A 26,471-nucleotide genomic window follows, 5' to 3' on the forward strand; every position below is an offset into this window, starting at 1 on the left:
GAGAGAGGGTGCGATGCTCTGCCTGGGGGAAGGGGGGGAGAGAGAGAGGGTGCGATGCTCTGCCTGGGGGAAGGGGGGGGAGAGAGAGAGGGGTGCGATGCTCTGCCTGGGGCAAGGGGGGGGAGAGAGAGAGAGGGTGCGATGCTCTGCCTGGGGGAAGGGGGGAGAGAGAGAGGGTGCGATGCTCTGCCTGGGGGAAGGGGGGGGGAGAGAGAGAGGGTGCGATGCTCTGCCTGGGGGAAGGGGGGGGAGAGAGAGAGAGGATGCGATGCTCTGCCTGGGGGAAGGGGGGGGGAGAGAGAGAGGGTGCGATGCTCTGCCTGGGGGAAGGGGGGGGAGAGAGAGAGGGTGCGATGCTCTGCCTGGGGGAAGAGGGGGGAGAGAGAGGGTGTGATGCTCTGCCTGGGGGAAGGGGGGGAGAGAGAGGGTGCGATTCTCTGCCTGGGGGAAGGGGGGGGAGAGAGAGGGTGCGATGCTCTGCCTGGGGGAAGAGAGAGGGTGCGATGCTCTGCCTGGGGGAAGGGGGGGGAGAGAGAGAGAGGGTGTGATGCTCTGCCTGGGGGAAGGGGGGGAGAGAGAGAGGGTGCGATGCTCTGCCTGGGGGAAGGGGGGGAGAGAGAGAGGGTGCGATGCTCTGCCTGGGGGAAGGGGGGGAGAGAGAGAGGGTGCGATGCTCTGCCTGGGGGAAGGGGGGGGAGAGAGAGAGAGGGTGCGATGCTCTGCCTGGGGGAAGGGGGGAGAGAGAGAGAGGGTGCGATGCTCTGCCTGGGGGAAGGGGGGGGGGAGAGAGAGAGGGTGCGATGCTCTGCCTGGGGGAAGGGGGGGAGAGAGAGAGAGGGTGCGATGCTCTGCCTGGGGGAAGGGGGGGGAGAGAGAGAGGGTGCGATGCTCTGCCTGGGGGAAGAGGGGGAGAGAGAGGGTGCGATGCTCTGCCTGGGGGAAGGGGGGGAGAGAGAGGGTGCGATTCTCTGCCTGGGGGAAGGGGGGGAGAGAGAGGGTGCGATGCTCTGCCTGGGGGAAGAGAGAGGGTGCGATGCTCTGCCTGGGGGAAGGGGGGGGGAGAGAGAGAGAGGGTGTGATGCTCTGCCTGGGGGAAGGGGGGGAGAGAGAGAGAGGGTGCGATGCTCTGCCTGGGGGAAGGGGGGGGGAGAGAGAGGGTGCGATGCTCTGCCTGGGGGAAGGGGGGGGAGAGAGAGAGGGTGCGATGCTCTGCCTGGGGCAAGGGGGGGAGAGAGAGAGAGGGTGCGATGCTCTGCCTGGGGGAAGGGGGGAGAGAGAGAGGGTGCGATGCTCTGCCTGGGGGAAGGGGGGGAGAGAGAGAGGGTGCGATGCTCTGCCTGGGGGAAGGGGGGGAGAGAGAGAGAGGATGCGATGCTCTGCCTGGGGGAAGGGGGGGAGAGAGAGAGAGGGTGCGATGCTCTGCCTGGGGGAAGGGGGGGGGGAGAGAGAGAGGGTGCGATGCTCTGCCTGGGGGAAGAGGGGGAGAGAGAGGGTGTGATGCTCTGCCTGGGGGAAGGGGGGGAGAGAGAGGGTGCGATTCTCTGCCTGGGGGAAGGGGGGGAGAGAGAGGGTGCGATGCTCTGCCTGGGGGAAGAGAGAGGGTGCGATGCTCTGCCTGGGGGAAGGGGGGGAGAGAGAGAGAGGGTGTGATGCTCTGCCTGGGGGAAGGGGGGGGAGAGAGAGAGGGTGCGATGCTCTGCCTGGGGGAAGGGGGGGAGAGAGAGAGGGTGCGATGCTCTGCCTGGGGGAAGGGGGGGAGAGAGAGAGGGTGCGATGCTCTGCCTGGGGGAAGGGGGGGAGAGAGAGAGAGGGTGCGATGCTCTGCCTGGGGGAAGGGGGGGAGAGAGAGAGAGGGTGCGATGCTCTGCCTGGGGGAAGGGGGGGGGAGAGAGAGAGGGTGCGATGCTCTGCCTGGGGGAAGGGGGGGAGAGAGAGGGTGCGATGCTCTGCCTGGGGGAAGGGGGGGGAGAGAGAGAGGGTGCGATGCTCTGCCTGGGGGAAGGGGGGGAGAGAGAGAGAGGGTGCGATGCTCTGCCTGGGGGAAGGGGGGGAGAGAGAGAGAGAGGGTGCGATGCTCTGCCTGGGGGAAGGGGGGGGAGAGAGAGAGAGGGTGCGATGCTCTGCCTGGGGGAAGGGGGGGAGAGAGAGAGAGGGTGCGATGCTCTGCCTGGGGGAAGGGGGGAGAGAGAGAGAGGGTGCGATGCTCTGCCTGGGGGAAGGGGTGGGGGAGAGAGAGAGAGGGTGCGATGCTCTGCCTGGGGGAAGGGGGGTGAGAGAGGGTGCGATGCTCTGCCTGGGGGAAGGGGGGGGGAGAGAGAGGGTGCGATGCTCTGCCTGGGGGAAGGGGGAGGAGAGAGAGAGGGTGCGATGCTCTGCCTAGGGGAAGGGGGGGGGGAGAGAGAGAGAGGGTGCGATGCTCTGCCTGGGGGAAGGGGGGGAGAGAGAGAGAGAGGGTGCGATGCTCTGCCTGGGGGAAGGGGGGGAGAGAGAGAGAGGGTGCGATGCTCTGCCTGGGGGAAGGGGGGAGAGAGAGAGAGGGTGCGATGCTCTGCCTGGGGGAAGGGGGGGGGAGAGAGAGAGGGTGCGATGCTCTGCCTGGGGGAAGGGGGGGGGAGAGAGAGGGTGCGATGCTCTGCCTGTGGGAAGGGGGGGAGAGAGAGAGGGTGCGATGCTCTGCCTGGGGGAAGGGGGGGGGAGAGAGAGGGTGCGATGCTCTGCCTGGGGGAAGGGGGGGAGAGAGAGAGAGGGTGCGATGCTCTGCCTGGGGAAAGGGGGGGGAGAGAGAGAGGGTGCGATGCTCTGCCTGGGGGAAGGGGGGGAGAGAGAGAGAGGGTGCGATGCTCTGCCTGGGGGAAGGGGGGGAGAGAGAGAGAGGGTGCGATGCTCTGCCTGGGGGAAGGGGGGGGGAGAGAGAGAGGGTGCGATGCTCTGCCTGGGGGAAGGGGGGGAGAGAGAGAGAGGGTGCGATGCTCTGCCTGTGGGAAGGGGGGGAGAGAGAGAGAGGGTGCGATGCTCTGCCTGGGGGAAGGGGGGGAGAGAGAGAGAGAGGGTGTGATGCTCTGCCTGTGGGAAGGGGAGGAGAGAGAGAGGGTGCGATGCTCTGCCTGTGGGAAGGGGAGGAGAGAGAGAGGGTGCGATGCTCTGCCTGGGGGAAGGGGAGAGAGAGAGAGAGGGTGCAATGCTCGGCCTGGGGGAAGGGGGGGGGAATGCAATGCTCTGTCTGTGGGGGAGTCGCAGTGCAGCACCCGGCGTCCCTGTTGTCTTTTCCCGTTAGAGGCATGGAGCGGGGTGGGGGGGGATAGATCCAGGAGGAGGGGATTGGAGCGGTCACTGTATATAAGGGAAGCCATTGGATATTAAAGCTGGAGCCAGAGATCACAAAGGGCTGAATTCCACAATGATCTGTGACTGATACTGATGGGTTTATTAGCAGGTGATTATCAGCGCATTCATTATACACAGTTTATGGGAATTTGTGGCATTATTATTATTATTACTAATTATTGGTCATTTTTCTTTATAGAGTTCGGGGCAATGTCGGCTCCACAGAGAATTCTTCCTCATCCACTGAATATGAAGGTCTCATCTATTGGAGAGAATCCCACAAGTGACATAAGAGGATATCTCTCTGTATATTCTCTGCACTGTGTATTATATGGGGTGTACTTATATATTCTCTGTGCTGTGTATTATATGGGGTGTACTTATATATTCTCTGTGCTGTGTATTATATGGGGTGTACTTATATATTCTCTGTGCTGTGTATTATATGGGGTGTACTTATATATTCTCTGTGCTGTGTATTATATGGGGTGTACTTATATATTCTCTGTGCTGTGTATTATATGGGGTGTACTTATATATGCTCTGTGCTGTGTATTATATGGGGTGTACTTATATATTCTCTGTACTGTGTATTATATGGGGTGTACTTATATATTCTCTGCACTGTGTATTATATGGGGTGTACTTATATATTCTCTGTGCTGTGTATTATATGGGGTGTACTTATATATTCTCTGTGCTGTGTATTATATGGGGTGTACTTATATATTCTCTGTGCTGTGTATTATATGGGGTGTACTTATATATTCTCTGTGCTGTGTATTATATGGGATGTACTTATATATTCTCTGTGCTGTGTATTATATGGGGTGTACTTATATATTCTCTGTGCTGTGTATTATATGGGGTGTACTTATATATTCTCTGTGCTGTGTATTATATGGGGTGTACTTATATATTCTCTGTGCTGTGTATTATATGGGGTTGTACTTATATATTCTCTGTGCTGTGTATTATATGGGGTGTACTTATATATTCTCTGTGCTGTGTATTATATGGGGTGTACTTATATATTCTCTGTGCTGTGTATTATATGGGGTGTACTTATATATTCTCTGTGCTGTGTATTATATGGGGTGTACTTATATATTCTCTGTGCTGTGTATTATATGGGGTGTACTTATATATGCTCTGTGCTGTGTATTATATGGGGTGTACTTATATATTCTCTGTACTGTGTATTATATGGGGTGTACTTATATATTCTCTGCACTGTGTATTATATGGGGTGTACTTATATATTCTCTGTGCTGTGTATTATATGGGGTGTACTTATATATTCTCTGTGCTGTGTATTATATGGGGTGTACTTATATATTCTCTGTGCTGTGTATTATATGGGGTGTACTTATATATTCTCTGTGCTGTGTATTATATGGGATGTACTTATATATTCTCTGTGCTGTGTATTATATGGGGTGTACTTATATATTCTCTGTGCTGTGTATTATATGGGGTGTACTTATATATTCTCTGTGCTGTGTATTATATGGGGTGTACTTATATATTCTCTGTGCTGTGTATTATATGGGGTGCACTTATATATTCTCTGTGCTGTGTATTATATGGGGTGTACTTATATATTCTCTGTGCTGTGTATTATATGGGGTGTACTTATATATTCTCTGTACTGTGTATTATATGGGGTGTACTTATATATTCTCTGTGCTGTGTATTATATGGGGTGTACTTATATATTCTCTGTACTGTGTATTATATGGGGTGTACTTATATATTCTCTGCACTGTGTATTATATGGGGTGTACTTATATATTCTCTGTGCTGTGTATTATATGGGGTGTACTTATATATTCTCTGTGCTGTGTATTATATGGGGTGTACTTATATATTCTCTGTGCTGTGTATTATATGGGGTGTACTTATATATTCTCTGTGCTGTGTATTATATGGGGTGTACTTATATATTCTCTGTGCTGTGTATTATATGGGGTGTACTTATATATTCTCTGTGCTGTGTATTATATGGGGTGCACTTATATATTCTCTGTGCTGTGTATTATATGGGGTGTACTTATATATTCTCTGTGCTGTGTATTATATGGGGTGTACTTATATATTCTCTGTACTGTGTATTATATGGGGTGTACTTATATATTCTCTGTGCTGTGTATTATATGGGGTGTACTTATATATTCTCTGTGCTGTGTATTATATGGGGTGTACTTATATATTCTCTGCGCTGTGTATTATATGGGGTGTACTTATATATTCTCTGTGCTGTGTATTATATGGGGTGCACTTATATATTCTCTGTGCTGTGTATTATATGGGGTGTACTTATATATTCTCTGTGCTGTGTATTATATGGGGTGTACTTATATATTCTCTGTACTGTGTATTATATGGGGTGTACTTATATATTCTCTGTGCTGTGTATTATATGGGGTGTACTTATATATTCTCTGTGCTGTGTATTATATGGGGTGTACTTATATATTCTCTGCGCTGTGTATTATATGGGGTGTACTTATATATTCTCTGTGCTGTGTATTATATGGGGTGCACTTATATATTCTCTGTGCTGTGTATTATATGGGGTGTACTTATATATTCTCTGCGCTGTGTATTATATGGGGTGTACTTATATATTCTCTGTGCTGTGTATTATATGGGGTGCACTTATATATTCTCTGTGCTGTGTATTATATGGGGTGTACTTATATATTCTCTGTGCTGTGTATTATATGGGGTGTACTTATATATTCTCTGTACTGTGTATTATATGGGGTGTACTTATATATTCTCTGTGCTGTGTATTATATGGGGTGTACTTATATATTCTCTGTGCTGTGTATTATATGGGGTGTACTTATATAATGTTTGTATTGATGCTTCTCTGTGTCATCTGTGTGAGACGCGGTGATAGACAGGGTGTCCTTTTTTTCACTGTCTTTAATAAAGTTTCTTTTAAGGCTAAGTTCACATTTCCGTTGATTTGTATCAGTCACATGCGTCGCTTGACGCATGTGACTGATGCGCTGTTCAACACTGTACAACGGATGACAAAGAACAGAATTCTTTGTCGAATTCCGTTGTGTGCGGGGGGCGGAGTTCGGGGGCAGAGCCGAGCGGGGGGCGGGGCCAGGCGCTGAGGATGTCAGTGGAAGTGCTGCGGTCTGCATGGCTGGGGACAGGTGAGTGTATCTGTGAGTGTGTGTATGTGCATGTATGTATGTATGTATGTATGTATGTGTGTGCACATGCAAAGTGCGGGAGGGGGCGGAGCCGAGCAGGGGGCGGGGCCAGGCGCTGAGGATGTCAGTAGAAGTGCTGCGGTCTGCATGGCTGGGGACAGGTGAGTGTATGTATGAGTGAGTGTGTGTATGTGCATGTATGTATGTATGTATGTATGTATGTGTGTGTGTGCACATGCAAATGTGTCGCCCTGGACAAGCCAGGGGACACGGGTAGCAACACCATCACACCCCACACTTCAGGTAGGCACACCTGCTAACCCAAAAATCCTTGTTGCCTCCCTCCAAGAGTCTGTTGATGCACACCAGGGGGTGGGCCAGGCTGTTGGCTCCGCCCACCAAGGAGCTCACAACTCTGGAGGCAGGAAGTAACCAGGCAGTTAGAGTCCAGTGAGGGACATGAGAGAGTGAACAGCAGAGTAGCCCAGGCAGGGCTTGTGTAAAGAGCAGTTCTGTCAGGGAGGAGGAAGTGGAAGGAGTGGAGTTTAGCCCAGGCAGGGCAAGTGTGAGGAGCAAAAGGAGAGAAAGTAAACAGCTAAGTGGAAGTCAAGTGGTAAAAGGAGAAAAGCAAGTAAAGTGACAGAAGGAAAGAAAGCCTGAGAGCCCAGCTTAGTGTAGGGCTAGAACAGCAAGGTCAGCGACGGCGGTGACTGTTTGGAGGGGGACCGTTTGGAAGTTCCTGGAAGGACCCCGTTGGCTGTGTGCCCGGTGGTCTGGAGCAGTGTTCCGAAGGACAGTCAGCGCCAGGGCAGGGGCCTCTCGGACCCCGGCAAGGCTAGGAGTCGCCCAATTTGCCGAATCCGTCAGTGAAGGGGACTTAGATCCCCCAACAACAAAGTCCCGATTGACGGCAACAGCCCGACCATTACCGGGGAGACACCGCCACCGCCAAGGCACCAGTTTCCCCAGGGCCAGCGCCTGCGGGCAAAGTGTAGAGCTCCTCCGGCCCAGATTGCAGTCGGGGAGCGGGTAACCGGAGGGAATCCACCGATACCATCAGACAACACAGGTGCAAGGAAGAGAAACGTCACCGTCACCTACCGGGAGTGCAGGTGCAGCCGTCTGTGGGACCGTCCTACCAGCCGTTGGTTTACCGTACAAACTGTGTCCGTGTGTCAGGCTGAGTGAGTACCACAGTGCCGCAAGGCACAGCGCTGCCCCCGCGTCCCTGCGCCCTCCAGGCCCTACACTCCACATCTCTCCACCGGGCCCCGGGATCACCAACCCCTACCCACGGAGGGGCAACACAACACCTGGCTGCTCCCATCACCATCCCCGGGACCCCCACACTGAGCAGCGGTGGTGCAATCACCACAACCGTGGGTGGCGTCACGAACTATAACCCCAACAAACACCCCCCTTTCACTCACGGGCGAGGAGTGTCGCTCGAGACACCCCGGGATCCGGCCCGCAGCTTGAGCCACCAGGAGCAACTGCCGGACCCGAGCAGAAGGGGTGAGCGCGGTGTGCTGACACTCTCCTCCCCGCCCGCGACAACTTGGCGTCACGAACAGGATCTTACCGCTCTGCCGTCAGGTGGAGGTGCGCCTTGTTACCGCCGGAGGTATCCGGCAGAAAAATTTCAGAAGCCGCCATCTTTGGCGCGAAAAGTTCCCGCTCGAGCGTCTTCTCGAGCAGTAGAGGCGCGAAGGCCAAAACCCCGCCCCGAGAGAGGAGGGGCCGGAAAGAGCTAAGGGGGACGCGATGGCGGCTGGCTGCATGTGAGAGCAGCTATAGAAGCAGGGACGCCAGGACCCTGCGGCCATTGACTGGTTCCTGGAAGAGGCCGCTGCTAAAGATGCTGAGTCCGACCAACAACACCGTGGTCCCCGCGCCCGGCATGGCGGCGTGGGTGGAAGTCCGGACCGCCCAGTTAAGCAGCCGTCTGCAGGTCCGCATGCAGCTCCTCCTGGAGGAGTGGGAGGCCGACATGGTGGAAGCGGTGGTTGCTATGCGGAGATGCGAGGTGGAGGAAGATTTGGAGGAACGGGTAAGAGACCCACGTCCCTGTATTCCCGAGGGATCGGCCGCTGCGGCTGAGGGGCCCGGCCTACACCCGTTCACCCTGCTGCCTCTCCCGCTACCCGCGTTAGCTGCTACTGCCCCGCCACTAGGCCCGCTACCACCACCACCGGTAGCGGTACCCTGCCAATCCGCCCCGGCGGACCGACCTGCAGCAGAAGCTCATGACCACCCTGAACCGCTTCTATGGAAGGAGCCAAAGGCTGAGCCCGTCAGCAAAGATGCACGGGAGGCACGGCGGGGATGCAGCTGCCAGGAGGCAGAGGAGGCCATGTCACAGCGGGGTCCCGCATTACTGAAGGTGCCGGTCGTAGCCGACACGGAGGGACTCTGGCTGGGTCCGTCCCCCGCACACGCTGAACCGGAGCAAACAGAAAGTACTCCCGGCTGGGAGCGGCGGCGACAGCAGCTGCGCAGGGAGATCGATGCCCGAGAGGGGTGTAGAGTGGATGTGCATGCCCGCATGAGTATGGAAGAAGATCGCCTGCAGCGAGCTACCATTGGGGTCCAGAGCGGTGCACCGTGTGAAGGTGGCACTAGAGCCCCAAGAGTGAGAATGGACTGTTAAGCCGCAAAAGGCAGCGGAGTGCCGTTGCACAGTCCCCGTTGGGACCACCACTGAGTTTGATGTTTGAAAGTTTTGAAAAATGAAAAAAAAAAACAAAACACTGATTGAACCGAGTTTTCATCTGATTGTCTGCTGTTATTAGCAACCGGCAGGAGCTGGCACCGTTGTCCCCGTGGGGACCGTTCAAAATGCATGGGAACTATCCATGGACAAGCCCGTGAACTCTGCAGGGCAACCACAAACGTTAGTGGCTTGTAAATATGTTGGGTACCGTTACCGTTTCCGCAATGCCGCCTCCGGAGAGGCAGGTTGGAGGGAGGGCCCTGAGCAGAGCAGGCCAGGGCCCAGCTGCCAAAGGAACCGGTGGCTACCCTCTGGAGGGAAGGACAGATCCCGCTCGGGTGACTTGTGCTGGACTGTGGGTCAAGGGGTGCTGCCTGGGCTTTAGGGGCAGCATCAGGGCCAGGTTGCTTGGGTGGGAGAGAGCGGAAACCGTGACCGTACACCGTTGAAACGTTTAAAGTAAAATGTGCCTCCCGTCTTGGGAAGAGTTTATTAAAAATGTCATGTATGTCATGTTTAACCCTGTTATCCCCTTTTTACAGAAAAATAAAACCGGTGTAGGACGGCAGCCCGCGGACGGTCTGCATTTTGCTAAGGGGGAATGTGTCGCCCTGGACAAGCCAGGGGACACGGGTAGCAACACCATCACACCCCACACTTCAGGTAGGCACACCTGCTAACCCAAAAATCCTTGTTGCCTCCCTCCAAGAGTCTGTTGATGCACACCAGGGGGTGGGCCAGGCGGTTGGCTCCGCCCACCAAGGAGCTCACAACTCTGGAGGCAGGAAGTAACCAGGCAGTTAGAGTCCAGTGAGGGACATGAGAGAGTGAACAGCAGAGTAGCCCAGGCAGGGCTTGTGTAAAGAGCAGTTCTGTCAGGGAGGAGGAAGTGGAAGGAGTGGAGTTTAGCCCAGGCAGGGCAAGTGTGAGGAGCAAAAGGAGAGAAAGTAAACAGCTAAGTGGAAGTCAAGTGGTAAAAGGAGAAAAGCAAGTAAAGTGACAGAAGGAAAGAAAGCCTGAGAGCCCAGCTTAGTGTAGGGCTAGAACAGCAAGGTCAGCGACGGCGGTGACTGTTTGGAGGCGGACCGTTTGGAAGTTCCTGGAAGGACCCCGTTGGCTGTGTGCCCGGTGGTCTGGAGCAGTGTTCCGAAGGACAGTCAGCACCAGGGCAGGGGCCTCTCGGACCCCGGCAAGGCTAGGAGTCGCCCAATTTGCCGAATCCGTCAGTGAAGGGGACTTAGATCCCCCAACAACAAAGTCCCGATTGACGGCAACAGCCCGACCATTACCGGGGAGACACCGCCACCGCCAAGGCACCAGTTTCCCCAGGGCCAGCGCCTGCGGGCAAAGTGTAGAGCTCCTCCGGCCCAGATTGCAGTCGGGGAGCGGGTAACCGGAGGGAATCCACCGATACCATCAGACAACACAGGTGCAAGGAAGAGAAACGTCACCGTCACCTACCGGGAGTGCAGGTGCAGCCGTCTGTGGGACCGTCCTACCAGCCGTTGGTTTACCGTACAAACTGTGTCCGTGTGTCAGGCTGAGTGAGTACCACAGTGCCGCAAGGCACAGCGCTGCCCCCGCGTCCCTGCGCCCTCCAGGCCCTACACTCCACATCTCTCCACCGGGCCCCGGGATCACCAACCCCTACCCACGGAGGGGCAACACAACACCTGGCTGCTCCCATCACCATCCCCGGGACCCCCACACTGAGCAGCGGTGGTGCAATCACCACAACCGTGGGTGGCGTCACGAACTATAACCCCAACAAACACCCCCCTTTCACTCACGGGCGAGGAGTGTCGCTCGAGACACCCTGGGATCCGGCCCGCAGCTCGAGCCACCAGGAGCAACTGCCGGACCCGAGCAGAAGGGGTGAGCGCGGTGTGCTGACACCCTCCTCCCCGCCCGCGACACAAAGTGCGGGAGGGGGCGGAGCCGAGCAGGGGGCGGGGCCAGACGAAGGTGTCAGTGCTTGTCTGCATGGCTGGGGACAGGTGTGTGTGTGTGTGTGTGTGTGTGTGTACATACATGTGCGGAGTGTGGGAGGGGGCGGGGCCGAGCGGGGAAGTGTCGGCCTCCCTGCACACGTAACCAGCCTAAATATCGGGTAACAGCAAAGCACCCGATGTTTACCTTGGTTACCCGATATTTACCTTGGTTACGGGCCTACACTGCTTAGCGCTGGCTCCTTGCACCGTAACCAGGGTAAATATCGGGTAACCAACCAAAGCTGGTGACGTGTGCAGGGAGCCAGAGAGCATGCGCAGCGAAATCCGACAGATCTCGCTGCTCAAAAAACGTTACATGCTGCGTTCCTCCCGCCCGGCGGTCAGTCGTTCCACGACTGATCAGTCGGGCGGAGGGTGCAACGCAGCATCATCAGTCACAATCCGCTGCTCATACAAGTCTATGGGAGCAGCGGAATCCGCTAAACGGATTCCGCTGTTTACAAGAGCAGCGGATTGTGACTGATAGATTTTAGCGGAAATGTGAACTTAGCCTTATTTAGGCTAAGTTCACATTTCCGTTGATTTGTATCAGTCACATGCGTCGCTTGACGCATGTGACTGATGCGCTGTTCAACGCTGTACAACGGATGACAAAGAACAGAATTCTTTGTCGGATTCCGTTGTGTGCGGGGGGCGGAGTTCGGGGGCAGAGCCGAGCGGGGGGCGGGGCCAGGCGCTGAGGATGGCAGTGGAAGTGCTGCGGTCTGCATGGCTGGGGACAGGTGAGTGTATCTGTGAGTGAGTGAGTGTGTGTATGTGCATGTATGTATGTATGTATGTATGTATGTGTGTGCACATGCAAAGTGCGGGAGGGGGCGGAGCCGAGCGGGGGGCGGGGCCAGGCGCTGAGGATGGCAGTGGAAGTGCTGCGGTCTGCATGGCTGGGGACAGGTGAGTGTATCTGTGAGTGAGTGAGTGTGTGTATGTGCATGTATGTATGTATGTGTGTGCACATGCAAAGTGCGGGAGGGGGCGGAGCCGAGCGGGGGGCGGGGCCAGGCGCTGAGGATGGCAGTGGAAGTGCTGCGGTCTGCATGGCTGGGGACAGGTGAGTGTATGTGTGAGTGAGTGTGTGTATGTGCATGTATGTATGTATGTGTGTGTGTGTGTGTGTGCACATGCAAAGTGCGGGAGGGGGCGGAGCCGAGCAGGGGGCGGGGCCAGACGAGGGTGTCAGTGGCAGTGCTTGTCTGCATGGCTGGGGACAGGTGTGTGTGTGTGTGTGTGTGTACATACATGTGCGGAGTGCGGGAGGGGGCGGGGCCGAGCGGGGAAGTGTCGGCCTCCCTGCACACGTAACCAGCCTAAATATCGGGTAACAGCAAAGCACCCGATGTTTACCTTGGTTACCCGATATTTACCTTGGTTACGGGCCTACACCGCTTAGCGCTGGCTCCTTGCACCGTAACCAGGGTAAATATCGGGTAACCAACCAAAGCTGGTGACGTGTGCAGGGAGCCAGAGAGCATGCGCAGCGAAATCCGACGGATCTCGCTGCTCAAAAAACGTTACATGCTGCGTTCCTCCCGCCCGGCGGTCAGTCGTTCCACGACTGATCAGTCGGGCGGAGGGTGCAACGCAGCATCATCAGTCACAATCCGCTGCTCATACAAGTCTATGGGAGAAGCGGAATCCGCTAAACGGATTCCGCTGTTTACAAGAGCAGCGGATTGTGACTGATAGATTTTAGCGGAAATGTGAACTTAGCCTAAGCTGTTTCTTGATTTCCTCTCTTATTTGGAGTCTCATAGACACTGCCATCACTAATTTAGGACTTAGTGGCAGCTATGGGCTGCTATTAACTCCTTATTACCCCGATTACCATCACACCAGGGCAATCAAGATGATCCAGGTAAAGTGCTGGGATTGTCACATCTAATGGATGCAGCGATCCGGGAGGCTGCAGTCTGATATTTTTAGGCTGGGGGGGGGCAGCCTAATAACCATCGGCCTCCCCAGTCTGAGAATACCAGCCACCAGTTGTGAGGCTTTACCTTAGCTGGGTATCAAAATTGAGGGGACTGCACGCTGTTATTTTACTGTACAATATAGACCCACCGGCGGCTGTGATTGGTTGCAGTCAGACAGCTGTCAGTCAGTGTGGGGGTGCATCTGACTGCAACCAATCACAGCCACCAGTGGGCAGGGGAAGCCGTGAATATGTATGAGCTTAATGAGCGGCCCAGGAAGAAGAATGACAGGCCGCGGGAGCAGTGTGACAGCCGCGCCGGTGATCGGTGAGTATGAAGTGCTTGCTCCTACCCCTTTGTGCCGGATTCTGGTCCCCATAGACTTTTTATGGGGACCAGCATCTGACCAGACACCGTTGATCAATCCCCCGCTGACCTGGAGCCAGCGGGGGATTGATCTGCCAGTCCTCCAAAACACAGAAAGAAGTGACACGCTGCTGCTCTTTCCTTCCACAAAAACTGCAAGGAACAAAGAAGCGACGTGTGCACAGCCTGTCTGAATTCTCATAGACTTTGCTGGGGAAGACAATGCATGCAGTTTTGGGCAACAAACCACCAAAAAACGTGGCAAAATACGCAGCATGCGCACAGGGCCTAAAGACGGGATTGCTGTTCGTTAACTTCCCAGACCTGTGACAGTGGCCGGTGTGTAATGTGTGGCTGATGGACAGGAGGTGTGAGAACGGCCTCTGACCGCACCACATCCTTAGCTCTTCATTGTATTACCTGGCCGGTGTGTAATGTGTGGCAGATGGACAGGAGGTATGAGAACGGCCTCTGACCGCACCACATCCTTAGCTCTTCATTATATTACCTGGCCGGTGTGTAATCTGTGGCAGATGGACAGGAGGTGTGAGAACGGCCTTTACCGCACCACATCCTTAGCTCTTCATTATATTACCTGGCCGGTGTGTAATGTGTGGTAGATGGACAGGAGGTATGAGAATGGCCTCTACCGCACCACATCCTCAGCTCTTCATTATATTACCTGGCCGGTGTGTAATGTGTGGCAGATGGACAGGAGGTATGAGAACGGCCTCTACCGCACCACATCCTCAGCTCTTCATTATATTACCTGGCCGGTGTGTAATGTGTGGCAGACGGACAGGAGGTATGAGAACGGCCTCTACCGCACCACATCCTCAACTCTTCATTATATTACCTGGCCGGTGTGTAATGTGTGGCAGATGAACAGGAGGTATGAGAACGGCCTCTGACCGCACCACATCCTTAGCTCTTCATTATATTACCTGGCCGGTGTGTAATGTGTGGCAGATGGACAGGAGGTATGAGAACGGCCTCTACCGCACCACATCCTCAGCTCTTCATTATATTACCTGGCCGGTGTGTAATGTGTGGCAGACGGACAGGAGGTATGAGAACGGCCTCTACCGCACCACATCCTCAACTCTTCATTATATTACCTGGCCGGTGTGTAATGTGTGGCAGATGAACAGGAGGTATGAGAACGGCCTCTGACCGCACCACATCCTTAGCTCTTCATTGTATTACCTGGCCGGTGTGTAATGTGTGGCAGATGGACAGGAGGTGTGAGAACGGCCTCTGACCGCACCACATCCTTAGCTCTTCATTATATTACCTGGCCGGTGTGTAATGTGTGGCAGATGGACAGGAGGTGTGAGAACGGCCTCTGACCGCACCACATCCTTAGCTCTTCATTGTATTACCTGGCCGGTGTGTAATGTGTGGAAGACGGACAGGAGGTATGAGAACGGCCTCTAACCGCACCACATCCTCAGCTCTTCATTATATTACCTGGCCGGTGTGTAATGTGTGGCAGATGGACAGGAGGTGTGAGAACGGCCTCTGACCGCACCACATCCTTAGCTCTTCATTGTATTACCTGGCCGGTGTGTAATGTGTGGCAGATGGACAGGAGGTATGAGAGCGGCCTCTGACCGCACCACATCCTCAGCTCTTCATTGTATTACCTGGCCGGTGTGTAATGTGTGGCAGACGGACAGGAGGTGTGAGAACGGCCTCTACCGCACCACATCCTTAGCTCTTCATTATATTACCTGGCCGGTGTGTAATGTGTGGCAGACGGACAGGAGGTATGAGAACGGCCTCTGACCGCACCACAACCTTAGCTCTTCATTGTATTACCTGGCCGGTGTGTAATGTGTGGTAGATGGACAGGAGGTGTGAGAACGGCCTCTGACCGCACCACATCCTTAGCTCTTCATTATATTACCTGCCCGGTGTGTAATGTGTGGCAGATGGACAGGAGGTGTGAGAACGGCCTCTGACCGCACCACATCCTTAGCTCTTCATTATATTACGTGGCCGGTGTGTAATGTGTGGCAGATGGACAGGAGGTATGAGAACGGCCTCTGATCGCACCACATCCTTAGCTCTTCATTATATTACGTGGCCGGTGTGTAATGTGTGGCAGATGGACAGGAGGTGTGAGAACGGCCTCTGACCGCACCACATCCTCAGCTCTACATTATATTACCTGGCCGGTGTATAATGTGTGGCAGATGGACAGGAGGTATGAGAACGGCCTCTGACCGCACCACATCCTTAGCTCTTCATTATATTACGTGGCCGGTGTGTAATGTGTGGCAGATGGATAGGAGGTATGAGAACGGCCTCTGATCGCACCACATCCTTAGCTCTTCATTATATTACGTGGCCGGTGTATAATGTGTGGCAGATGGACAGGAGGTATGAGAACGGCCTCTGACCGCACCACATCCTCAGCTCTACATTATATTACCTGGCCGGTGTATAATGTGTGGCAGATGGACAGGAGGTATGAGAACGGCCTCTAATCGCACCACATCCTTAGCTCTTCATTATATTACCTGGCCGGTGTGTAATGTGTGGCAGATGGACAGGAGGTATGAGAACGGCCTCTGATCGCACCACATCCTTAGCTCTTCATTATATTACCTGGCCGGTGTGTAATGTGTGGCAGATGGACAGGAGGTGTGAGAACGGCCTCTGACCGCACCACATCCTTAGCTCCTCATTGTATTACCTGGACGGTGTGTAATGTGTGGCAGATGGACAAGAGGTATGAGAACGTCCTCTGACCACACCACATCCTTAGCTCCTCATTGTATTACCTGGCCGGTGTGTAATGTGTGGCAGATGGACAGGAGGTATGAGAATGGCCTCTGACCGCACCACATCCTTAGCTCTTCATTATATTACCTGGCCGGTGTGTAATGTGTGGCAGATGGACAGGAGGAATGAGAACGGCCTCTGACCGCACCACAACCTTATCTCTTCATTATATTACCTGGCCGGTGTGTAATGTGTGGCAGATGGACAGGAGGAATGAGAATGGCCTCTGACCGCACCACATCCTTAGCTCTTCATTGTATTACCTGGCCGGTGTGTAATGTGTGGCAGATGGACAGGAGGTGTGAGAACGGCCTCTACCGCACCACATCCTTAGCTCTTCATTGTATTACCTGGCCGGTGTGTAATGTGTGGTAGATGGACAGGAGGTGTGAGAACGGCCTCTACCGCACCACATCCTTAGCTCTTCATTGTATTACCTGGCCGGTGTGTAATGTGTGGCAGATGGACAGGAGGTATGAGAACGGCCTCTACCGCACCACATCCTTAGCTCTTCATTGTATTACCTGGCCGGTGTGTAATGTGTGGCAGATGGACAGGAGGTATGAGAATGGCCTCTACCTCACCACATCCTTAGCTCTTCATTGTATTACCTGGCCGGTGTGTAATGTGTGGTAGATGGACAGGAGGTTTGAGAACGGCCTCTACCTCACCACATCCTTAGCTCTTCATTATATTACCTGGCCGGTGTGTAATGTGTGGCAGATGGACAGGAGGTATGAGAGCGGCCTCTGACCGCACCACATCCTTAGCTCTTCATTGTATTACCTGGCCGGTGTGTAATGTGTGGCAGATGGACAGGAGGTATGAGAATGGCCTCTGACCGCACCACATCCTCAGCTCTTCATTGTATTACCTGGCCAGTGTGTAATGTGTGGCAGATGGACAGGAGGTATGAGAACGGCCTCTACCACACCACATCCTTAGCTCTTCATTATATTACCTGGCCGGTGTGTAATGTGTGGCAGACGGACAGGAGGTGTGAGAACGGCCTCTGACCGCACCACATCCTTAGCTCTTCATTATATTACGTGGCCGGTGTGTAATGTGTGGCAGATGGACAGGAGGTATGAGAACGGCCTCTGACCGCACCACATCCTCAGCTCTTCATTATATTACCTGGCCGGTGTGTAATGTGTGGTAGATGGACAGGAGGTATGAGAACGGCCTCTGACCGCACCACATCCTTAGCTCTTCATTATATTACCTGGCCGGTGTGTAATGTGTGGTAGATGGACAGGAGGTATGAGAACGGCATCTGACCGCACCACATCCTTAGCTCCTCATTGTATTACCTGGCCGGTGTGTAATGTGTGGCAGATGGACAGGAGGTATGAGAGCGGCCTCTGACCGCACCACATCCTTAGCTCCTCATTGTATTACCTGGCCGGTGTGTAATGTGTGGCAGATGGACAGGAGGTATGAGAACGGCATCTGACCGCACCACATCCTTGGCTCCTCAATGTATTACCTGGCCGGTGTGTAATGTGTGGCAGATGGACAGGAGGTATGAGAACGGCCTCTACCTCACCACATCCTTAGCTCTTCATTGTATTACCTGGCCGGTGTGTAATGTGTGGCAGATGGACAGGAGGTATGAGAACGGCCTCTACCGCACCACATCCTTAGCTCTTCATTATATTACCTGGCCGGTGTGTAATGTGTGGCAGATGGACAGGAGGTGTGAGAACGGCCTCTACCGCACCACATCCTTAGCTCTTCATTGTATTACCTGGCCGGTGTGTAATGTGTGGTAGATGGACAGGAGGTGTGAGAACGGCCTCTACCGCACCACATCCTTAGCTCTTCATTGTATTACCTGGCCGGTGTGTAATGTGTGGCAGATGGACAGGAGGTATGAGAACGGCCTCTACCGCACCACATCCTTAGCTCTTCATTGTATTACCTGGCCGGTGTGTAATGTGTGGTAGATGGACAGGAGGTGTGAGAACGGCCTCTACCGCACCACATCCTTAGCTCTTCATTGTATTACCTGGCCGGTGTGTAATGTGTGGCAGATGGACAGGAGGTATGAGAACGGCCTCTACCGCACCACATCCTTAGCTCTTCATTGTATTACCTGGCCGGTGTGTAATGTGTGGCAGATGGACAGGAGGTATGAGAATGGCCTCTACCTCACCACATCCTTAGCTCTTCATTGTGTTACCTGGCCGGTGTGTAATGTGTGGTAGATGGACAGGAGGTTTGAGAACGGCCTCTACCTCACCACATCCTTAGCTCTTCATTATATTACCTGGCCGGTGTGTAATGTGTGGCAGATGGACAGGAGGTGTGAGAACGGCCTCTACCGCACCACATCCTTAGCTCTTCATTGTATTACCTGGCCGGTGTGTAATGTGTGGTAGATGGACAGGAGGTATGAGAGCGGCCTCTGACCGCACCACATCCTTAGCTCTTCATTATATTACCTGGCCGGTGTGTAATGTGTGGTAGATGGACAGGAGGTATGAGAACGGCCTCTGACCGCACCACATCCTTAGCTCTTCATTATATTACCTGGCCGGTGTGTAATGTGTGGTAGATGGACAGGAGGTATGAGAGCGGCCTCTGACCGCACCACATCCTTAGCTCCTCATTGTATTACCTGGCCGGTGTGTAATGTGTGGCAGATGGACAGGAGGTATGAGAACGGCATCTGACCGCACCACATCCTTAGCTCCTCAATGTATTACCTGGCCGGTGTGTAATGTGTGGCAGATGGACAGGAGGTATGAGAACGGCCTCTACCTCACCACATCCTTAGCTCTTCATTGTATTACCTGGCCGGTGTGTAATGTGTGGCAGATGGACAGGAGGTATGAGAACGGCCTCTACCGCACCACATCCTTAGCTCTTCATTATATTACCTGGCCGGTGTGTAATGTGTGGCAGATGGACAGGAGGTATGAGAACGGCCTCTGACCGCACCACAGCCTTAGCTCTTCATTATATTACCTGGCCGGTGTGTAATGTGTGGCAGATGGACGGGAGGTATGAGAATGGCCTCTGACCGCACCACATCCTTAGCTCTTCATTATATTACCTGGCCGGTGTGTAATGTGTGGCAGATGGACAGGAGGAATGAGAACGGCCTCTGACCGCACCACAACCTTATCTCTTCATTATATTACCTGGCCGGTGTGTAATGTGTGGCAGATGGACAGGAGGAATGAGAATGGCCTCTGACCGCACCACATCCTTAGCTCTTCATTGTATTACCTGGCCGGTGTGTAATGTGTGGCAGATGGACAGGAGGTAGAGAACGGCCTCTGACCGCACCACATCCTTATCTCTTCATTATATTACCTGGCCGGTGTGTAATGTGTGGCAGATGGACAGGAGGTATGAGAACGGCCTCTGACCGCACCACAGCCTTAGCTCTTCATTATATTACCTGGCCGGTGTGTAATGTGTGGTAGATGGACAGGAGGTGTGAGAACGGCCTCTGACCGCACCACATCCTTAGCTCTTCATTATATTACCTGACCGGTGTGTAATGTGTGGTAGATGGACAGGAGGTATGAGAACGGCCTCTGACCGCACCACATCCTTAGCTCTTCATTGTATTAACTGACCGGTGTGTAATGTGTGGCAGATGGACAGGAGGTGTGAGAACGGCCTCTACCGCACCACATCCTTAGCTCTTCATTGTATTACCTGGCCGGTGTGTAATGTGTGGCAGATGGACAGGAGGTGTGAGAACGGCCTCTACCGCACCACATCCTTAGCTCTTCATTGTATTACCTGGCCGGTGTGTAATGTGTGGCAGATGGACAGGAGGTATGAGAACGGCCTCTGACCGCACCACAGCCTTAGCTCTTCATTATATTACCTGGCCGGTGTGTAATGTGTGGCAGATGGACAGGAGGTATGAGAATGGCCTCTGACCGCACCACATCCTTAGCTCTTCATTATATTACCTGGCCGGTGTGTAATGTGTGGCAGATGGACAGGAGGTACGAGAACGGCCTCTGACCGCACCACAACCTTATCTCTTCATTATATTACCTGGCCGGTGTGTAATGTGTGGCAGATGGACAGGAGGTACGAGAACGGCCTCTGACCGCACCACAACCTTATCTCTTCATTATATTACCTGGCCGGTGTGTAATGTGTGGCAGATGGACAGGAGGAATGAGAATGGCCTCTGACCGCACCACATCCTTAGCTCTTCATTATATTACCTGGCCGGTGTGTAATGTGTGGCAGATGGACAGGAGGAATGAGAACGGCCTCTGACCGCACCACAACCTTATCTCTTCATTATATTACCTGGCCGGTGTGTAATGTGTGGCAGATGGACAGGAGGAATGAGAATGGCCTCTGACCGCACCACATCCTTAGCTCTTCATTGTATTACCTGGCCGGTGTGTAATGTGTGGCAGATGGACAGGAGGTAGAGAACGGCCTCTGACCGCACCACATCCTTATCTCTTCATTATATTACCTGGCCGGTGTGTAATGTGTGGTAGATGGACAGGAGGTATGAGAATGGCCTCTGACCGCACCACATCCTTAGCTCTTCATTGTATTACCTGGCCGGTGTGTAATGTGTGGCAGATGGACAGGAGGTGTGAGAACGGCCTCTACCGCACCACATCCTTAGCTCTTCATTGTATTACCTGGCCGGTGTGTAATGTGTGGCAGATGGACAGGAGGTATGAGAACGGCCTCTGACCGCACCACAGCCTTAGCTCTTCATTATATTACCTGGCCGGTGTGTAATGTGTGGCAGATGGACAGGAGGTATGAGAATGGCCTCTGACCGCACCACATCCTTAGCTCTTCATTATATTACCTGGCCGGTGTGTAATGTGTGGCAGATGGACAGGAGGTACGAGACCGGCCTCTGACCGCACCACAACCTTATCTCTTCATTATATTACCTGGCCGGTGTGTAATGTGTGGCAGATGGACAGGAGGTACGAGAACGGCCTCTGACCGCACCACAACCTTATCTCTTCATTATATTACCTGGCCGGTGTGTAATGTGTGGCAGATGGACAGGAGGAATGAGAATGGCCTCTGACCGCACCACATCCTTAGCTCTTCATTATATTACCTGGCCGGTGTGTAATGTGTGGCAGATGGACAGGAGGAATGAGAACGGCCTCTGACCGCACCACAACCTTATCTCTTCATTATATTACCTGGCCGGTGTGTAATGTGTGGCAGATGGACAGGAGGAATGAGAATGGCCTCTGACCACACCACATCCTTAGCTCTTCATTGTATTACCTGGCCGGTGTGTAATGTGTGGCAGATGGACAGGAGGTAGAGAACGGCCTCTGACCGCACCACATCCTTATCTCTTCATTATATTACCTGGCCGGTGTGTAATGTGTGGCAGATGGACAGGAGGTATGAGAACGGCCTCTGACCGCACCACAGCCTTAGCTCTTCATTATATTACCTGACCGGTGTGTAATGTGTGGTAGATGGACAGGAGGTATGAGAATGGCCTCTGACCGCACCACATCCTTAGCTCTTCATTGTATTACCTGGCCGGTGTGTAATGTGTGGCAGATGGACAGGAGGTGTGAGAACGGCCTCTACCGCACCACATCCTTAGCTCTTCATTGTATTACCTGGCCGGTGTGTAATGTGTGGTAGATGGACAGGAGGTGTGAGAACGGCCTCTGACCGCACCACATCCTTAGCTCTTCATTATATTACCTGGCCGGTGTGTAATGTGTGGTAGATGGACAGGAGGTATGAGAATGGCCTCTGACCGCACCACATCCTTAGCTCTTCATTGTATTACCTGGCCGGTGTGTAATGTGTGGCAGATGGACAGGAGGTGTGAGAACGGCCTCTACCGCACCACATCCTTAGCTCTTCATTGTATTACCTGGCCGGTGTGTAATGTGTGGCAGATGGACAGGAGGTAGAGAACGGCCTCTGACCGCACCACATCCTTATCTCTTCATTATATTACCTGGCCGGTGTGTAATGTGTGGCAGATGGACAGGAGGAATGAGAATGGCCTCTGACCGCACCACATCCTTAGCTCTTCATTGTATTACATGGCCGGTGTGTAATGTGTGGCAGATGGACAGGAGGTGTGAGAACGGCCTCTACCGCACCACATCCTTAGCTCTTCATTATATTACCTGGCCAGTGTGTAATGTGTGGTAGATGGACAGGAAGAATGAGAACGGCCTCTACCGCACCACATCCTTAGCTCTTCATTATATTACCTGGCCAGTGTGTAATGTGTGGTAGATGGACAGGAGGTGTGAGAACGGCCTCTGACCGCACCACATCCTTAGCTCTTCATTGTATTACCTGGCCGGTGTGTAATGTGTGGCAGGTGGACAGGAGGTGTGAGAATGGCCTCTGACCGCACCACATCCTTAGCTCTTCATTGTATTACCTGGCCGGTGTGTAATGTGTGGCAGATGGACAGGAGGTGTGAGAACGGCCTTTACTGCACCACATCCTCAGCTCTTCATTGTATTACCTGGCCGGTGTGTAATGTGTGGCAGATGGACAGGAGGTGTGAGAACGGCCTCTACCGCACCACAGCCTTAGCTCTTCATTATATTACCTGGCCGGTGTGTAATGTGTGGTAGATGGACAGGAGGTATGAGAATGGCCTCTGACTGCACCACATCCTTAGCTCTTCATTGTATTACCTGGCCGGTGTGTAATGTGTGGCAGATGGACAGGAGGTGTGAGAACGGCCTCTACCGCACCACATCCTTAGCTCTTCATTGTATTACCTGGCCGGTGTGTAATGTGTGGTAGATGGACAGGAGGTGTGAGAACGGCCTCTGACCGCACCACATCCTTAGCTCTTCATTATATTACCTGGCCGGTGTGTAATGTGTGGTAGATGGACAGGAGGTATGAGAATGGCCTCTGACCGCACCACATCCTTAGCTCTTCATTGTATTACCTGGCCGGTGTGTAATGTGTGGCAGATGGACAGGAGGAATGAGAATGGCCTCTGACCACACCACATCCTTAGCTCTTCATTGTATTACCTGGCCGGTGTGTAATGTGTGGCAGATGGACAGGAGGTGTGAGAACGGCCTCTACCGCACCACATCCTTAGCTCTTCATTGTATTACCTGGCCGGTGTGTAATGTGTGGCAGATGGACAGGAGGTGTGAGAACGGCCTCTACCGCACCACATCCTTAGCTCTTCATTGTATTACCTGGCCGGTGTGTAATGTGTGGCAGATGGACAGGAGGTAGAGAACGGCCTCTGACCGCACCACATCCTTATCTCTTCATTATATTACCTGGCCGGTGTGTAATGTGTGGCAGATGGACAGGAGGAATGAGACTGGCCTCTGACCGCACCACATCCTTAGCTCTTCATTGTATTACATGGCCGGTGTGTAATGTGTGGCAGATGGACAGGAGGTGTGAGAACGGCCTCTACCGCACCACAGCCTTATCTCTTCATTGTATTACCTGGCCGGTGTGTAATGTGTGGCAGATGGACAGGAGGTATGAGAACGGCCTCTGACCGCACCACATCCTTAGCTCTTCATTATATTACCTGGCCAGTGTGTAATGTGTGGTAGATGGACAGGAAGAATGAGAACGGCCTCTACCGCACCACATCCTCAGCTCTTCATTATATTACCTGGCCAGTGTGTAATGTGTGGTAGATGGACAGGAGGTATGAGAATGGCCTCTGACCGCACCACATCCTTAGCTCTTCATTATATTACCTGGCCGGTGTGTAATGTGTGGTAGATGGACAGGAGGTATGAGAATGGCCTCTGACCGCACCACATCCTTAGCTCTTCATTGTATTACCTGGCCGGTGTGTAATGTGTGGCAGATGGACAGGAGGTGTGAGAACGGCCTCTACTGCACCACATCCTCAGCTCTTCATTGTATTACCTGGCCGGTGTGTAATGTGTGGCAGACGGACAGGAGGTGTGAGAACGGCCTCTACCGCACCACAGCCTTAGCTCTTCATTATATTACCTGGCCGGTGTGTAATGTGTGGCAGACGGACAGGAGGTGTGAGAACGGCCTCTACCGCACCACATCCTTAGCTCTTCATTGTATTACCTGGCCGGTGTGTAATGTGTGGCAGATGGACAGGAGGTATGAGAACGGCCTCTGACCGCACCACATCCTTAGCTCTTCATTATATTACCTGGCCGGTGTGTAATGTGTGGTAGATGGACAGGAGGTATGAGAATGGCATCTGACCGCACCACATCCTTAGCTCCTCATTGTATTACCTGGCCGGTGTGTAATGTGTGGCAGATGGACAGGAGGTATGAGAGCGGCCTCTGACCGCACCACATCCTTAGCTCCTCATTGTATTACCTGGCCGGTGTGTAATGTGTGGCAGATGGACAGGAGGTATGAGAACGGCATCTGACCGCACCACATCCTTAGCTCCTCATTGTATTACCTGGCCGGTGTGTAATGTGTGGCAGATGGACAGGAGGTATGAGAATGACCTCTGACCGCACCACATCCTTAGCTCTTCATTATATTATCTGGCCGGTGTGTAATGTGTGGCAGATGGACAGGAGGTACGAGAACGGCCTCTGACCGCACCACAACCTTATCTCTTCATTATATTACCTGGCCGGTGTGTAATGTGTAGCAGATGGACAGGAGGTATGAGAACGGCATCTGATCGCACCACATCCTTAGCTCCTCATTGTATTACCTGGCCGGTGTGTAATGTGTGGCAGATGGACAGGAGGTATGAGAATGGCCTCTGACCGCACCACATCCTTAGCTCTTCATTATATTACCTGGCCAGTGTGTAATGTGTGGCAGATGGACAGGAGGTACGAGAACGGCCTCTGACCGCACCACAACCTTATCTCTTCATTATATTACCTGGCCGGTGTGTAATGTGTGGCAGATGGACAGGAGGTACGAGAACGGCCTCTGACCGCACCACAACCTTATCTCTTCATTATATTACCTGGCCGGTGTGTAATGTGTGGCAGATGGACAGGAGGTGTGAGAATGGCCTCTGACCGCACCACATCCTCAGCTCTTCATTATATTACCTGGCCGGTGTGTAATGTGTGGCAGATGGACAGGAGGAATGAGAATGGCCTCTGACCGCACCACATCCTTAGCTCTTCATTATATTACCTGGCCGGTGTGTAATGTGTGGCAGATGGACAGGAGGAATGAGAATGGCCTCTGACCGCACCACATCCTTAGCTCTTCATTGTATTACCTGGCCGGTGTGTAATTTGTGGCAGATGGACAGGAGGTGTGAGAACGGCCTCTACCGCACCACATCCTTAGCTCTTCATTGTATTACCTGGCCGGTGTGTAATGTGTGGCAGATGGACAGGAGGTGTGAGAACGGCCTCTGACCGCACCACATCCTTAGCTCTTCATTATATTACCTGGCCGGTGTGTAATGTGTGGTAGATGGACAGGAGGTATGAGAATGGCCTCTGACCGCACCACATCCTTAGCTCTTCATTGTATTACCTGGCCGGTGTGTAATGTGTGGCAGATGGACAGGAGGAATGAGAATGGCCTCTGACCGCACCACAGCCTTAGCTCTTCATTGTATTACCTGGCCGGTGTGTAATGTGTGGCAGATGGACAGGAGGAATGAGAATGGCCTCTGACCGCACCACATCCTTAGCTCTTCATTGTATTACCTGGCGGGTGTGAAATGTGTGGCAGATGGACAGGAGGTATGAGAATGGCCTCTGACCGCACCACATCCTTAGCTCTTCATTATATTACCTGGCCGGTGTGTAATGTGTGGCAGATGGACAGGAGGAATGAGAACGGCCTCTGACCGCACCACATCCTTAGCTCTTCATTATATTACCTGGCCGGTGTGTAATGTGTGGCAGATGGACAGGAGGTGTGAGAACGGCCTCTACCGCACCACATCCTTAGCTCTTCATTGTATTACCTGGCCGGTGTGTAATGTGTGGTAGATGGACAGGAGGTGTGAGAACGGCCTCTGACCACACCACATCCTTAGCTCTTCATTATATTACCTGGCCGGTGTGTAATGTGTGGTAGATGGACAGGAGGTATGAGAATGGCCTCTGACCGCACCACATCCTTAGCTCTTCATTGTATTACCTGGCCGGTGTGTAATGTGTGGCAGATGGACAGGAGGTGTGAGAACGGCCTCTAGCGCACCACATCCTTAGCTCTTCATTGTATTACCTGGCCAGTGTGTAAT

At 53.3% G+C, this 26,471-nt stretch overlaps 1 protein-coding gene across 1 annotated transcript in view; it reads left to right on the forward strand.

Annotated features, from left to right (window-relative positions):
• The window catches only part of LOC142261428 (uncharacterized), a 170,000-nt gene that overhangs the window by 81,060 nt on the left and 62,469 nt on the right, over positions 1 to 26,471 (forward strand). The window contains exon 6 of the mRNA XM_075332115.1: positions 13,321 to 13,331. Within this exon, the coding sequence (XP_075188230.1) occupies positions 13,321 to 13,331 (11 nt within the window). The remainder of the gene's footprint in view (positions 1 to 13,320; positions 13,332 to 26,471) is intronic.

Source organism: Anomaloglossus baeobatrachus, unplaced genomic scaffold, assembly GCF_048569485.1.
Source record: "Anomaloglossus baeobatrachus isolate aAnoBae1 unplaced genomic scaffold, aAnoBae1.hap1 Scaffold_219, whole genome shotgun sequence".
Lineage (NCBI taxonomy): Eukaryota > Metazoa > Chordata > Amphibia > Anura > Aromobatidae > Anomaloglossus > Anomaloglossus baeobatrachus.